Source organism: Watersipora subatra, chromosome 3 (assembly GCF_963576615.1).
Source record: "Watersipora subatra chromosome 3, tzWatSuba1.1, whole genome shotgun sequence".
Taxonomy (NCBI): domain Eukaryota; kingdom Metazoa; phylum Bryozoa; class Gymnolaemata; order Cheilostomatida; family Watersiporidae; genus Watersipora; species Watersipora subatra.
Window position 1 is genome coordinate 5,268,982 of NC_088710.1, and position 16,412 is coordinate 5,285,393.

At 36.1% G+C, this 16,412-nt stretch overlaps 1 protein-coding gene across 3 annotated transcripts; it reads left to right on the top strand.

Moving 5' to 3' along the window:
• The first annotated feature begins 1,358 nt into the window (after nucleotides 1–1,358).
• LOC137391159 (uncharacterized) lies at nucleotides 1,359–15,079 on the top strand. Of its 3 annotated transcripts, XM_068077529.1 has the most exons (8): nucleotides 1,359–1,413; nucleotides 4,148–4,231; nucleotides 7,780–7,902; nucleotides 12,118–12,259; nucleotides 12,386–12,487; nucleotides 12,628–12,727; nucleotides 12,934–13,080; nucleotides 13,680–15,079. In XM_068077529.1, the coding sequence occupies exons 4-8, from the start codon at nucleotides 12,128–12,130 to the stop codon at nucleotides 14,480–14,482; spliced, it is 1,284 nt and encodes a 427-aa protein (XP_067933630.1). In that variant the 5' UTR covers nucleotides 1,359–1,413; nucleotides 4,148–4,231; nucleotides 7,780–7,902; nucleotides 12,118–12,127; the 3' UTR covers nucleotides 14,483–15,079. The 3 variants fall into 3 exon arrangements, with proteins under 3 accessions (XP_067933630.1, XP_067933631.1, XP_067933629.1); XM_068077530.1 differs by lacking the exon at nucleotides 4,148–4,231 and having other exon boundaries at nucleotides 1,398–1,413; XM_068077528.1 differs by lacking the exons at nucleotides 1,359–1,413; nucleotides 4,148–4,231 and adding an exon at nucleotides 6,106–6,148.
• Nucleotides 15,080–16,412: the final 1,333 nt, after the last annotated feature.

Here is a 16,412-nt window from a genome sequence, read left to right on the forward strand (position 1 = left end):
TTATTTGTAGCATTTGATAAATTATTTTTATATAACTTACAAATTTGCAGATATATAGCGTATAATTTGATAGCATCATTGTGGTAATCTGATCCTACAATTGATCGACACTAATAACTCATCTTCTATTGCACATAAAAAGCCAGTTTTGGCTGCAAACTGTAGCAAACATATCAATGAGTGCAATGAGCTTTTATGCAACATTGTTAAATATAAATATAAAATAAAACATTTTTCAAATTTAGAATTGAAAATTAAAAGTTCAAACAGATAGCAAAGCAGGCAGGACACAGGCTATAGTATCATCGCAGGTTGATTGCAAGCAATAGATATCAACTGGTAGAGATATTTCTCAGTTTCTCAATGCATATTTATCAAGAGATATTTGACAAGTTGGAGGTAAGTTAGCAGATTTATTGCATCCAAAAGGGTTAATATCGCTCCACCGAAATAAGAGGGCCAAATATAAGCGACACTCACTTCGCTTGTAAGGGGCTAAAATTATCTTCCCAGAATTCTGACAAGCCATTTGATTTGAAAAATACACCCCACCCTCTAATTGAATGCCAATTGACCCCCACTATTGAGAAAGGGCAGAAAGGTAGAGCGCCGTGGCGCTCAAATAGAGGTTTTAAGGTAGTTTGTGTCTGGCAGTTTTGTTCCGTTTTGATCGTGATTGAAAACCTGTCTCTTTTCTCATTTTCGTAAAACTAACACGACCTTTCGATCTGAATATAAACGCAAGACCTGATTTTGAACTTTTTCTAGCTTTTTAACATGCTTGTTTGATAGGGATTCCATGATGGAGATGCAAATTCAATACATGAAAAGAAAAATATGTACTTTTCTAATGTACTAAATTAAGCATTTTCCTTGTTTGCATATCTGCACATCTTAAAACTCTGCTGAGCATAGCTACACTCTGGTAGCAAACAATAGCATCGTTATGGAAGTCCCATTTCATGTCCTCTTGCAAAATGATTTCCAAATAGGGGTGTGGGGAAACCTAAGATAAGAAACCTTTTCAAACATGACCATTTGAAAAGAATTGAAGGTCTGCCAAATGTTTGCCCATAACTTTAATAAAAAAACATTTAGGTAGGGCATTAAAGAGGTATTAAAGTTTATTTCCCGATCAGCCCCATTTATCAGCCCGATCACTAAATTGTTGCAACATATTACCATCAGCCCTATAAACCTGAGGATCATCTGCAAACAAGCATACCGGCTAAGAAACTTGGAGCAAGTCATTTATGTTTTCTTCTAGTAGGATTACCTGATTCATTGATCAGCTGAGGGACGGAACGCTGCTTGCTACGATCTTCAAATGCTCAACTAAAAAGGACCGTAGTAGTACCAGCTTCCGACTAGTATCAAGTTTACATCGAAGGACTTCACAAAAGTACAGCAACAGTGAGTACTATCGTTTACTGTGCTCGTGAGATAGCTTTAGGTTTTTGACTGAGTGACGAGTTAGGTTAGACTTAGTCTTGATAGCCAAATCTTTCTTATTGGGAGGGATATAGAAGGACATGCTTTATACGTAAAAGTCTATAAATAAATATACAGCTTAGTATACCTTCAAATCAATAGAGTGGAAAGTAAAAAGTCAAAAATGAGACCAATAATATACAGCTCCCCATGGGGGGCTGTATATCATTGATAAGACGAGTCTCGCCATTTCTATGTAAAATTTATAAAAAGCGATGAAACGGCTGTTTCACTCGGTTACGGCAAACATTACATGGAGGTCCAAAAGTCAGCACTTTTTAGCCAGACAGACATGAACTATTATATGTGTATTACATTATTTACCCTTTAATCGGACCCTTTCCGTTGTCTTATCTAACTTGTCTTGTTTTCTAAATAATAGTACATGTAGTCGTATGATCACGGGGAAGAAACGTTTCCCCTAGTGAACTCCTTTACTAAGTCAATGTTTAGCTAGATAGATGCCAGTGTCAAAACACTCCTTACATTTTTACTGTGCTACTATTAGTTTTGAACAAAAGCCAAGCTATTAATAGGCTTGCGCTTTGCCCTTTCAAATACTTTAGAAACAGGCTTGCCATACCATATGGGCCACCTACAATTTTTAGTTGAGATATCACTAGTAACCAGCACAGCAATATGCCTAGAATATTGAAGAATAGAATGTTTCTTGACAACAAAGGCTACTAATCACATCACACATTACATGATTAGCATTATTTGAAGACTAGGTGAGGTAGGTCTCTCAATAGGAAAAGTCCATGAATCATCCTCTTCCCAAAGGTCACCCTTGATTGCTTGCGATGATGCAAACAAACCACAAGTTGTTTTAGACTGTTCATGATCAATTTTGCTTAGTAAGTGTCATTGTTGCTCTATAGAGATCAAACTACAAGCTGTGTAAAAACCATATTTGCTTTGTAATGGTAACTACGGGTATGAAATCAGAACTTGTTTGAATAAAGCATATGACTATGATAAGGCGTAACCAAATTCACTTCCAGCTTGGTTAATTTAACATCTTTGTTACGTGAATCACTCGAAAGGGACAACTGGCAGAACTTTCTAGAGCCACTAATAGAAAGCTACATTTTAACTAATCCCTATGAATGCACTAAAGGTAGGGCCACACTTATCGTGTAATTTCAACTAATCTGGGAAATTCCATTTGTACGAAATTTCTGACCTGCCACACGGAGTTTCTCCACCACGGATTCGTACGAAACTAACTTTCAACTAGCCAATCAGAACGCGGTGATAACTTGAATCCGATTCCGTTTCAATCATTTGCTTCAGTACAGACTAAAATCAGACTAAAATCTCTCTCTTATTTCTTTCTGGATATGCGCCAAAGAAAACGACCTTCAACATTCAACTAACCTTTTCAACCGACCAATCAAACAATGATTCGTAGGAATTTCTGACGTTTCGTCCAATTCAGGATTCGTTCATCGTGCGCAACCAACGATGAACGAATTCGTCCAAATGTCGATTCGTCCGAATCGTTCCGTCCAAATTTCGCCGATTTCGTGAGAATTTTGTCTCGTGTGGCCCTACCTTAAGGCTTTTCTCACCAGAGCTCTATTCCCGTTGGCTGATATTTCTTAGCTTGAATTCTATCGCGACAAAGTAGCGTTGCTATTTTTTACGTTTTTCCTAACGAATGTCTGTGCCTTCAAATATGGTTACCGAAAAAAGGCACATTTGTGTTGACAAAACTACTACTTGAAAAGCAAAGGTGGCCATTTGGGGATCAGTCATTTGTGGTTCGCTCATTCTTGCCTGACTGGTGACACACTCAAAAGGCTGATTAATACCATATCTCCGCATGGCTGGGTTACTCACACAACACTTCTGTAATCGTCTGTAATAACAACGTTCACAGTATCGCAAACTCTTTCGCGTTTACATCAATCAATAGTCCGCGGTACAACATTCTCATTATACAATGCTGCCATGGAAACAATGAAATACTAATACTAGTACTGTAGCAACTGTTATGAACGAAAGTATAGTTCAAGCAATCTACGATAGCCAATCATCATCGCCGAAGTTGGGCACATTGTACAAGCTGTCGTTGATGCTTGGCGAACTATCAGGAAAGTGTGACAGCTGCAATTTAACCCGACATATCCGCGCTGCTGTGACGATGCCATTGATTTACATAGTCGATCAATGAACGCCAAGAGGGCAAAGCTGACATATGACGATACACTGTAAACCAGCCATTAACTACATATTGTTTTCAAATGGCGCACTCAATACCGTGTACCAGAATGTGGTGTAACAACGCTGCTGTCGTCTGCGCCATTGCTTAATTGCTTCAATCAATAGTTACCTTTAATACATATAGAACTAAGTAACCCATTAAAATTATGAAAATGATCCAATCAGAAACGCAAACACAGAGTCTCAGGCTCAATGATTGGTTAATTTCGGTTATCGATGTTGGTTCATTATGAGTGTTCACAATTAGAGCCATTGTCGAACCAATAGTTGATACCACAATGTCAGCCTAACATCTATCTCCTGCATACTAGCAGAACAGAAGGAATGACAAAATGGTACTGTTATGACTTATTTTATCAAACTTGGCTCATTATCCTAGTGATGCATCCTTGAACATGATCCAAGGAAATAGATTTCTAAATTACAGCAATCTACTAGAGGAGTTTGAATTGACCAATTCAAGCGCAGAACAGCACTTTGAAGCTAGGAGGAACTCTTACCAGTTTCCATGGTATGCTATCATTGGATAACATTTGAGCTGGACTGCAGTTTTCAATAAATCCGCGCAACAGTAGCAATGATCACATCTTTGTGGCTTAAAGGGTTATTTACACCATTATGCTCTCTCATTTTGTTTGTGATTGGAATATGAGTGTCAAGAGACCATAGTATTTAGTTATGACATGTTCATTTCTTCAGCTAATTCTTGTTCAAATATGTTAATCAATCAATTAATGCAAGTACAGTTTGCAAATATTGATAGTGCCAAACGATCAAAGTTAACTTTTGTTTTGTTTGTTTGTTTCATAGTTTTACTTCCAAAGACACGGTTTCATGGAATATGTATGTGCCAAAAAATGCTATTCTTGTCTGTCATGATGGTTTAAAGGAATTCATTTTGATGCGGCTTAATAGAATGTGTTATAATATACTTCGAGTATGGACTGACCTCAATTTGCGAGCATCTCAGATCTTGAGCAAATCAGAGCTCTAAAAGAAAGTTTGAGACTATTTGATTCAGATACTTAAAACATCAATTACATAATTTTTTTATCATATATTTCAATACATCAGAGTCTTGGCTTTCGAACGAGCTATTGTTTGACATGGTGAGACAGACGTTGGTTGGTGTTTATAGGATTTCCTCAGAGCTCTATTGCAGAAATTTTCAATGGCATAGACTCGAAAATTAGGGCGTCACAATTTTCATATGCGGTGTTGTGTGCTCTTACCGCCTATTTTATTGCTTACCGCTTATATTAATCAACTAGGATAATGACGCTAGTGGCAGGCGAAGGTGGGACAACTCCAGAGAACCAATGAAAATGACAGGAATCAGTGTCAGTAGTTCTCCATGTGCAGATTATTTCTATGATAAATAACTCAGATTCCAAGCACCATACTGTTTTCCAGATGATATTATGCACTAACCCTCTCATTTTATTGTGATGTTGAGGGGCACAACTGAGACTAATTAATTTCAAGCATTGCGTGAACTCGCGAACGTGCGATTGACGTATAGTCCTAGGGCCACACATCTCCAGGTCACAATTTAATCGATGTGGTTTCGCTACCTTCATCAACGACAGTATATTTATTGAAGCATAATTAACCCAGAACATGTGTTTGTATTGGTCGGCCGTTAGCACATCCCTGGGCATTGTTGATTATCTAGAATCCTAGTTTATTATTAGCGCTCTTTGGGTTAAACAATACAGATTGTCGCAGAAAAGCGCAGCCTCAGTGGCAGTGAAAGGGATCGACTACCTAAGACTAAATAATAATTGTGACATCACATCGTGGGAACCGCAACAAAGTGTTTTTTTATTGCAGGACATACTTTTGACACCCTGTTTTTCATAGTTGTACTATTTTTTGTGTATTGAATATAGGCTCATTCGAAAGCCAAGACTCTGATGTATTGAACTATATTATAAGAAAATTATTTAATTTATGTGCTTTAACATAGATTTGGAACTGAAACTCTGCCAAGAAAAGCAAATGACGGTTAGGTTGGGTTTTTAACCAAACCCGATTGACATGTATGCACTGTGATCAACATGTTTTTATGGTTTATTAAATTATGACTTCGTTTCATGTGGTATATTAGATCCACTATCTGTGCATTCAAACGGTTTCTTTATGTCGTGATTGGATGTTGTTTCTGGAATGTACTCTCATATTCACAGTGTAAGTTTTCTTTCGGTAGACGTAAACGCTTTATTGTACAACTTCAATGCGATATTGTACTTGCTAGGAGGGAAAAATAAAGTTCCCCGTTTTCGATTTTGCTAGCCTGCGAACGTGAATTAATGGTAACCGTAGTATCAAATGCACGCTTGATGCTTTTTCCTTTAGAACCACATTCTATGCTCTTGTAAGTTCCACATTTCTAGCTATGGCTGTTTAATCCTGCAGTCAGCTTCAGGTACGGTATTTTCCATAGTTGTTAGCTGTTTTCTAGTCTCAAAGTATTACATTTGTTCTGGAGATTTTCTTCCAGATAGGATAGGAAAATTGTCTCTTTTAAGTCATCAAAGCTAGGTATCTTCTTGCATGTGCAGTTGTTAAAGATGTTGAGTCTGCAGTAGATGGTTTATGTGAGGCAGGCCTTGCAACGATTAATATGACAATTTGGGGACTTCTGTAGGTAGGTAGGCCTTTCTATTTTTACATGGTCACCATCAGTCTCCTTTGTAAATTATCTATGTTTGTTTGGTCATTAACAGTTATCCTTGGTCCAAATGTTAATAAGCAACTAGTTTCAGACTGATCATCAAAGTAAGTTGTAGATTTGCTTAATGCTGTTTTAGATGTCCACAGGAAAAGAATCTTCATGTAAGGGTATATACAGTAGATAACATAGGCTAAAAATGGAAGGAATGATAATGAATCAGTCTATGAACATAGAATTATTGTTCTATTGCTGGACTAACAAGCTATCACTATTATGATAGAATTACAATGAATATGCTCAAAGGAAGCTTTTCCTGTTCAGTATTAAACTCCCCTCCATAATTCCCCAATGAGCATGAGTTCGTTGTGTGGATGATTAATGCACCCATCATTCAGCAGCTGACGACACCTACAGAAAGAATTTGTTATTTCAAAATTTACATTTACGATGATTCTAAATAATTTTTCGAAAAGTTTAAACTGAACATCAACTAGAAACTTTAGGATGTGGCCTAGCAATTGGACTGTGTAAACCTTTTAGTCATAACGTATTAATGATACATCAAACTATAAATCCCTTATTCTCACTCATTCGGTTTTATTCTTTTACTTTATTATTTTAAATCCAGGTTATAAGTTTTGGATTTCAAACCTTGTATTGGCATTACTAATTAAAAATATGTAAAGTGCTCTATCAAGTATTCCCATGCCATTCATATGTGTAGCCCAGCTTGTTGAAGGGCCCATTAGTAAGAAAATATAAATCTGTACATATTAATGCCACTTATTTTTATTTTTGTCTTGTTATTACAAAACACCTGATGCAACTGATATAGAAGAGTTGCGTTTCCTTGAAAAGTACCAGGATACGCATTATTGAGATTTAACCAACCATAGTTTCTATTAATACTCCTGCCTGTCTCTTCTTTAGTTTCTATAATCAAATGACTTGATTTGATATTCCAAATAGATGATTTGCGATATATCGCGATATGTATTATGTAAAAAAACTCGTACAGTTTTATTAATGTGTTTTCGTATATTTAAACTAATTAAGAAACTGTTTTGTGTGCATGATCGAAACATTTATTTCATAAGTGCTTGTGGAAGGCCCATGTACTTTGGTTCCAGTATCGCTCATTCTGAAAATCATCAGGTATGAGATAAATCACCATTCCGAGATTATATTATTTATACGGTTGGTGATATCGCTTTAAATGGTGGCGATTTTCAAATCATCTATCTTCAAGATTGCCACCAAACTCTAAAATCAGCATATCGTTAAGCTTTAGTCTCTTCCTACTGATAAATTGTTATCTCAACGAGTTATCGTTTCTCAAACACTCTCTTGCATATATATATATATATTTGGCTGTATCACAGTTACCTGAGGCTCTGTATACCAGCTAGATGACTGACGCAGTACTCGCAGTCGGAGCATTCTATATATCTAGACCTATAAACACATTTCACAATCAAAGCGGACATGGAGATCCCTTTATAAAGGTAAGTTTTTATATGAAATCGGTTGTAGCTGCTTGCAGTAAGGGCAGTCGTGATGGATTGTAAGGTAAGTTCTTATATAAAATCGGTTGTAGCTGCTTGCAGTAAAGGCAGTCGTGATGGATTGTATTACGAGTCAGTACCGCTAATATCAGTTTTTCCTATGGTTTTGGGTCACTAGTCGGATTACCGGAAAGTCCTTGAAAATAAATCCGAGTTGAATTGTATTTCGATCAATGCTATAGGAAAATGATATCTACGTTTTATGACAAATCCAATATCAACTGTTTTCATCTTTGTGTAGTGACCCTAGCAGTTGTTTTTATCATTGAGAAGTGACCCCATAACGGTAGAGTGAAATTTATTTAGGCGCCGCTTGAAGTGAAATAGGCATTTTTCATCTATGCTTTTTATTCTCACACAGCTTGCTATGTAGTATTTCATAAAAATGTTCTAACCCTCATATCTTTTTAAGTGGTATTTCCATTTAAAATGCTCCGTTTCAATTTAATGTTTACTTTGTTGTACTGTTGAGGATTCACACATTTTTTGTCTAAAAACTTGTAGTTGAATAGATCTCGTTTGCGATTACAAAAGGTCGAAAATTCATCACGTACCGAGTTATATTCTCTCAATTAATTTGCAAGCTGGCACTGTTTTTGTTCATGTAATTCGCACACGAGGTGATAAAACCTTTTGTCTATTGGTTAGTGCAATGGTGAAATAAAGTTGACATTGTTACTTTTTGTAAATGTTCTTCATTTCAAATATGAAATAAATAGTTGTTATTTTGTACCCTAGTATATGGTCTAGCTTTGTACTTATGCAAAAAAGCTGTTTATATGCAGTCAGTCATACATCAGCTTTCAACCATCTCTGTTCTCAACCAAATTGTATTTCGACCAAAAAGTTTGAGACTTTTTACACTTCAGAGTTGCAAAAAATTAAGTTTCTGACCATATCCTCTCATCTCCTATGAGGCTTATAAATTTTTTTGTTCAAATTGGTAAAAATAAAAGACAAATGCACTTTTTTTATTTGGCACGAACTTTACTAGGATGTACTGGTCTACTCGTTGGAATCGTTGTAGACTGGAACCTTAAACCGTAACTGCCACGTACAACTTTTATCGTATTTTCTAGGTAAATCCGGCATGCGGATTCTGGTTTTGCACTCAAAATAAAGATTGGTCCATTAACTTTCAAAGTCATGAAGGCTTTTTAAAAGCGTTTCAATATTCGTCTTGGAAATAACACGATCGGCACAACAATCTCTGCCCATAAATATGTGATGTACGCTAGCTTTTTAGGAACGGTAGTTAAGGATGTTTAGTCCGATTTAGAATGATAAGAGATGGGTGTCTTAAAACCCATTATTATCTAAATTCAGCTTTCAAAATAACCGCAGTGTTTTCTGAAAGGTAGATAAGCTATTTAGCATGGCGTATTTAAAAGTGAGCTCAAAAAAGCGCGATAACAGCGCTAGCTTGTGATAAAATTGTGCTTTTTGAGCTCATTTTTCTCTGCATTCAGCTTATTAAACATCTTGTAACAAGCTACGAGCAATTTTAAATAGTATATCTACCTGTCATAAGTCTGATACTATTTTACAGGCTGAATTCAAATAATAATGGGTTTTAAGACACCCATCTCTATTATTCTAAATCAGACTAAACATCCCTGACTTCCGTATCTAAAAAGCTAGCGTGCGTCACATATTTATGGGCGGAGCTTGTTATGCCGTTCGTGTTGTTTTCGAGACCGATATTAAGACGCTATAAATAAAGCTTTCATTACTTTGGAAGTTGGTAAATCAATCTTTATTTTGAGTACAAAATCGAAATCAGCGTGTCCGATTTTCCTAACAAAAATACGATAAAAGTTGTACGCGACAGTTATAGTTTAATGTAGGCCTTTGCTGCTTTAATGTTCGTGTTAAAGTTGGTAAAAATAGAACATATATTTTTGGTTATACATGGTTTTTTCATGATCTTAAATAGTACATATTTAATAAAATAAAACTATATGCCCTGTTTCAACACTTTTTTATTTATCATACACAAGACAGTGTTACAAGACTTCAAGTTTAGAGAACAAGGTATAAAATTGCTAGAGACAAAGCAATATATTTCCCAACATTGTCTAGTCCATTAATAGATACTCCTGAGACAATTTCTGCATTTGTCATATTACCTGTTCTTGTTGAATGTGTTCACACAGTTTATGGCGAAAATAATAAAAAATCTTGAAAATCTTTTTGAATTTTTATTATTTACGTACATTAGCTATAGCGAAAAAATAATTGAATATTTTGAACAGATCGCTTTTTGAACAGATCGCTATGGTCAAAAATTGAGTTAGGACAGTACATGGATCAGTAGTTAGCTATTAATACTCTATACTATCTCAATGGTACTAGATTAATTACACAAACCACTGTGACTATTACATTAATAATATAATATTCTAGTTAGCCTCTATATTCACCATATCAAATAATGGACTTTCCTTTACCCCCCCCCCCACTTCATCATTGTGTTCTCTGTGGTACTTAGGCCTCATTTACAAATACTGAATCACTATTCCCAACACTGGGCCCTACCAATCTCTCACTAGTTTGTTATTTCTTGCGCATATATATGTATATATATATATATATATATATATATAATCATGAGCTGTTATTGATCAATAACAGATCTTCTTTCAAGTTACCAGTTTCTTTAATGTATTTTATTCCCGTTATGTTGATGGTATAAAAACAATTTTTTTTCAAAAGGAATGTAGGCCTATATTCAGAGCGCAATTTGTTATTGCATTGCTGCCTTCTCTTTTATGATTTTTATTGGACTAAAAACACAAATAAATGAACTATTACAATACACAAAAACAGGTACTGTTAGGTTTGACAGTCAAATAGCATATGAAAATCCCTTCCTTGAAAACCCATCTTTAGCCATTCCTGTACTGAAAAGTCAATGATCCTTATTATGATCGTTACCTAATCGTAAACAAAGTGGAAAATTGTATCAAATGCATTCCTATCAATTGAACTGAACTCATATGGGAGAACTATTTTTAATCCCCTCCCTAATCATTTCCCTATCGGGAAATCCGCAAAAATATTTGTAAATGCCATGACAAACTATGAATGATTCATATAGACCACATGCTTGTATGATTCTTCGTGAACGCAGAATGTTTTCACTTTCAGTGAGGACTTGCTGCTTTGTCTTATAGGTTGATTATTGGGTAGCTGTCTTGAAGCTTTGCACATTGCAATTTCTCTATTTTTATTCCTAGCACTTTTCATTGTTTATTGTTTTATTATTTTTGTATTATTATGTAAATGAATTTATACATTCAGATCAAAATTGAAAAAATTTGTTTTTGATGGTTGTATAATTGTCATTCTATTTCTGACATGGGCTTGTTACTGTGTACCACTTCTATTAATAGCTTTTATTCGTATATAATCTCTGCGCTCATAGCTCATTCAGTAGATAATAACTGGTCAACCGATCAATGAGCGACTGACCGGCTGGCTATTAGCTCGTGACACAAAGCCTTGCAATTCATTAGCTCATTTCGTCACGGGTCTCCACTAGTTCCACCCAGTGACAGAAATGTGGCACCGGCTACAGCGAACCTAGTTTAATGGCTATTTACGAGTGTTTTGTAAATGCAAATGCTATGTAAATGCAAGGTTTGCAGATTTATTTGCTTTTATATCTAATATGTAGATGATGTATTGAGTGATGGATCTTGCAGCAATAACAATGTCCATGCATTACATTGAAGAGTATTGGTTATGTAACCCCTCTGGAGTAAACAGGCTGGGAGACTCTCTAGTTACTAATGATCAAGTCACGAGTAACACCTCGGAGTAAACAGGCTGGGAGACTCTCTAGTTACTAATGATCAAGTCACGATGACTTTATTTATTCTTGTGTAGTTGCCAAGTTATTTAGTTGATAAACACAATTCTTTTTCTCCATAAGATTTGGTAGCTCATTCTATCTTATTTAACTACATGTAGATACTGCACTGAGATGTTGCCAGATGCAATTCTGCATCGCATGTACTGCACACTCCTTTTTGAGCTAAAGGGTTTCTGTACTATTAGTGAGATTTGTACATTATGTGTACTATACGCTCCTTTTAGCTTCTGTACTATTAGTGAAATTTGTACATTACACGTACTGCACACTCTTTTTAGCTTCTATACTATGAGCGAGACAGGAGCCAGTGCTGGCATTGCACAAAAACCTACACACGGCACTAGATTAACTGGAGACGGAGGAAGCATACATCCTCAATACACAGAAACATCAAAGGGAACTGGTATACTCAAAGTACAAGTAAGAGCTATTATTCTGTTTCTGGGTTATTAAATTAGTTTTTTGTGTTGTTATTTAGTAATAATTTTAAAAATAATGACAATAAAGAGTGAATTTGGCTAAATACGATACTTGTTGATTGTCTAGCTCGAACAACTGGAGAAGAAACTAGCTGACGAGCAATCAGAGCACCGTATCACGAAATCGCAGATGTCCGAGCTGCAGAAAGAACTTGACAAGGCCAAGCAGGTATGTATCGTGTTTGTTCTAGTCACCACCCTATGAAGTTCTGCTTTCTATGGTCTTTTATGCCACTTTTTGTTTTACTGCATTGGGAAAAAGGTTTTTCTCCTACTTCGTTGGCATTGTACTGGATTTCTGTTTTTTAGGAAAATAAGGAATTACAAATGAGATTACTAAAAGGCCAAAGCGAGTCACGACCATTACACGGTACGCCACAGTTGGTTGTTGGGGCAGCAGGCACCAGTGGTAAGCTAACCTTTGGATTGGCCTTGTGCGTACATCTGTATGCAAACTTTGTTCGGAAGTTTAATGTGTCAAGATATCTTATGCCTTTATAACCGGCAGAAGTGTTTGAATAGTGTAGACTGGATAAAGAATATCAATGGTTTGTTGTTTGCTAGGCCTGCTTATAATTTATGTCTCTATTATAGATTATTTTTTATGACTTACAGAAAACAAAACTCAAAAACAGCTCGTTCAGCGGCTGCTGTCCAAGCTTCCGCAGTACGTGGATAAGATCAAACTGCTCACAGGAAAACTTCGTCAGCAAAATCGAGAAATACATAATTTGACCAAAATTATTGACTCGAGAGGTCAAGGTAAAACGCCTAGAATTATTTTCTTATTATTTAATTACTTAAGCTAGCTTCATCTGTCCAGGATTTGCTTTCAGACATTGATTAATACAGGGTTTCACTCTGACAGCCACATCTATACATGGACAAAGATATTCTCACTCGTAACATATATATGAGGGTCTCTAGTATAAACGGGATCTGTTTAGGAAACCTTTTATATGATATGTTAGATAATTAAATCTGTTGAAACCCATTTTTTTCGATAGTTTGTTTCGTGTTATGAACTTGAAGTATTTTTGAGAAAAGTATAGCATTAGCATAAGCTATTAACGATCTATTTCCACATCGATAGCAATAATACAAAATACAGTAAAGGCCATTTCTCATTTATCACTCTGTCAATTCAGCATCGCTTAGTAGAGTACGCTTTGCTGGTGGCAGTCAGAGCAAGAGAAGGTGGTTTCTAGTCTGAGCAAGAGAAGGTGGTTTCTAGTCTGAGCAAGAGAAGGTGGTTTCTAGTCTGAGCAAGAGAAGGTGGTTTTTAGTCTGAGCAAGAGAAGGTGGTTTTCAGTTTAAGATGAAAATTTTTTGTTGTTCAGATCAGTTTTTTATTTTTACAGTCATTCGGAAAGCTGGTCCCATATCTGCAGAAACTTATGGAGGGGCTGGTCATACAGGCCCGTCCACTAACATGGGCTTTACTCTTAGCCTTGCATCACAAAATCCGTCCACTTACATTAACAGGCATCCGGAAACTGAGGGCACCGGTAGCCTTATTAGAACTGAATGTCGTATTCCTGTAGAACGCAGTGACCATGAATACGGGAATGTACAAGAATATGCTAGGGGTGACGCCCTAGGGCATCCACTAGTCATTGATGAACCGCGCGACAAGATGGCTGTGTCTCCAGTTGCTAGCAATCGGAGACCGCCTAAACCAAAGCCGCGAACACGCAGTCTCGCCCCAGGCACCATGAAACCAGTAGCAGAAACTTTCGAAATAGTTAATTCTCCCCCAGTTCATTCTACTCTTAATACACAAACTCCAATAAATGAAAGCTACAAGCATTCAAACCGTTTACTACATGACCTTCCTGCTCAGCCGCATCAGTTGACACAGCGAGTAGTAGATGTGCCGGAAGAACAAGCGCTGCCTGCCAGCTCGAGGGAATGTGGCGTCTGTAAACAGAGATTTCCTCACCTGTCTGACGCTCTCTTTTTGGAACATTGTCTAGAATGCGCTGACCAAGCTTCGGAAGAGGCTGAAACTGGTCCCATCGTTCAGCCCGCTCAGGACATAGAAGAGAAGATTTGTCCAGTATGTAATGCAAGATTTACCGCTATATCACAATCCGACTATGAGAATCATGTAGATGAACATTTTGTAAATGAGGAAACTGGCTGGGAAGTGATGCCACGTTGACGAAAAACCGAATGGCCAGTTTTGCTTTGTTTGTCAACTTGTCGGTGCTAGCCAATGGCAGCTGGTTGGTGTGACTGTTTTATTCGGGACACACTCACCGATGGCCTGGAAGCTTTTTAAGAAAAACCTCTTGATTATTTATTGGTAAGGGTTGGTATTTATTTCCAACAATATTGTTTCAGTTTTCAGAGGTGAAGGTCAAAAATTGAATTCCATCATTGAAAACAGTGGGCTGTAAAAGAAACGGTGAAGAATGGACCTAGTTGAGAAAAGTGTCTGGTCTATTAATAGATTTTAGATAGTAGTTTCGCTGTCAGCGAAACACTTGAAATCTTCATTTATTTGGTGCTACAAGGATGTCGGCTGTCTCTGCATACAACTCGCGATTTAAAATCTAGTGAATATTGTGAGAGTCGTCAGGATGATTGAATAAATTCAAAAAGTTTTGGTTTTCCAATTTAAATGTTCCAGATACATGTTAATCACAAACATTTTTATATTTTATCGTTATATGTTGATTTATATAAATATTATTTTCTCCTATTTCTATTCATGGCTGTAGAGTAGTAGTTCAACTAATACAATGATTATATATGATTTAGACAAGTGTTTCTGCTGGTTGTCATCTCTAGTTCTGCATTGTCATCCCTTAGGCAATGCATAACATTAGACAGATTTTTATATTTGACATAAAGTCCTCTGTTCGACTCAGCTACTCACTACTGACGCATTCCTTTTACTGCTATACACAGGTAGGTAGTTGATTTAGTCATGCTGCCGCAGGAATTACAAACATGCAGGGCCTACTTGACTAGCAAACATACGCTAGACAACTCAAGCAATGGCCTATTTAATTTGGAACACTGAATGGCAGCCTTTATTTAAAATTTTCAATGTGAAATTTTCGGCATAAATATTTGCACACATAATCTATTCATGATGTTCAATGAAAATCAAGTATTTTGTGAAGGAAATGTTCGCTCAGGTTTTCGATTGATGAGACGAGCATTGGTAATATGAGCATGAATATCAGACGCAATCGGTGCAGACAGATGCTTGTCATTCCTGAACAGATGAAGCCTAACCTTGCATACAGGAGCAAGTCCCCTCATCCTAGATTGTATTGACAACTATCAGTTCACTGAAAGCATTTAGGAAACCACATTTCCTTTTAAACTGAGTATCATTTTAAAGCTTTCAGCATTTTGAATACAATGAAAGAAAACAAAAATCAAGTATATTAAATAATTTTTTCACACTTTCAAAGATTTTTAGAGGTAACTGAAAACAACAATGGTTGATGTGGACCGAGTCTGATAGAGTGTGTATATTTTTCAAAAATAGAAAATAAAATAGTTTTAGTGTAAAGAAGCTCTTGTTACTGATGAAAAGCTTTCTACTTTTGTCTTTTTTTTATATTCATTATTAAACTTTTAATCAGTATGTCATTAGAAACTACATGTAGAGCTTCATGATTTCCAATAAATCCAAGATTCAAACATCTCCTATTCGATTTGATATTGCAAATACATGATTTACGATATATCGTGATACTATTATTATGTAAAAAAACTTTTAAAAATTGTTATTAATGTTTTTGTACCTTTCAAATTAAAAAGAAACTGCTTTGTGTTTGGTATAATAAGAAACATTTCATGAATGTTTGTTATTATTTGTTATTAAAGGCTTATTATTATTATGATTGGCAATATATCTTTACATGGTTAGCGATTTTTAAATCGTTTATCGCAAAAATCCCCCCAAACAATTAATTAACCATATCATGAAGCTCTATTAAAAATTAAGGTTCTGTTGGCGACCATTTTTCATTTCTCAGTCGGTTAGAAGTGCCCTCGAGATTTTAGCAATATCTCAATAACTAAAAGCTCAACTATTTTGAAATTTGGAGTTTTACTAAAAACCAGCACTA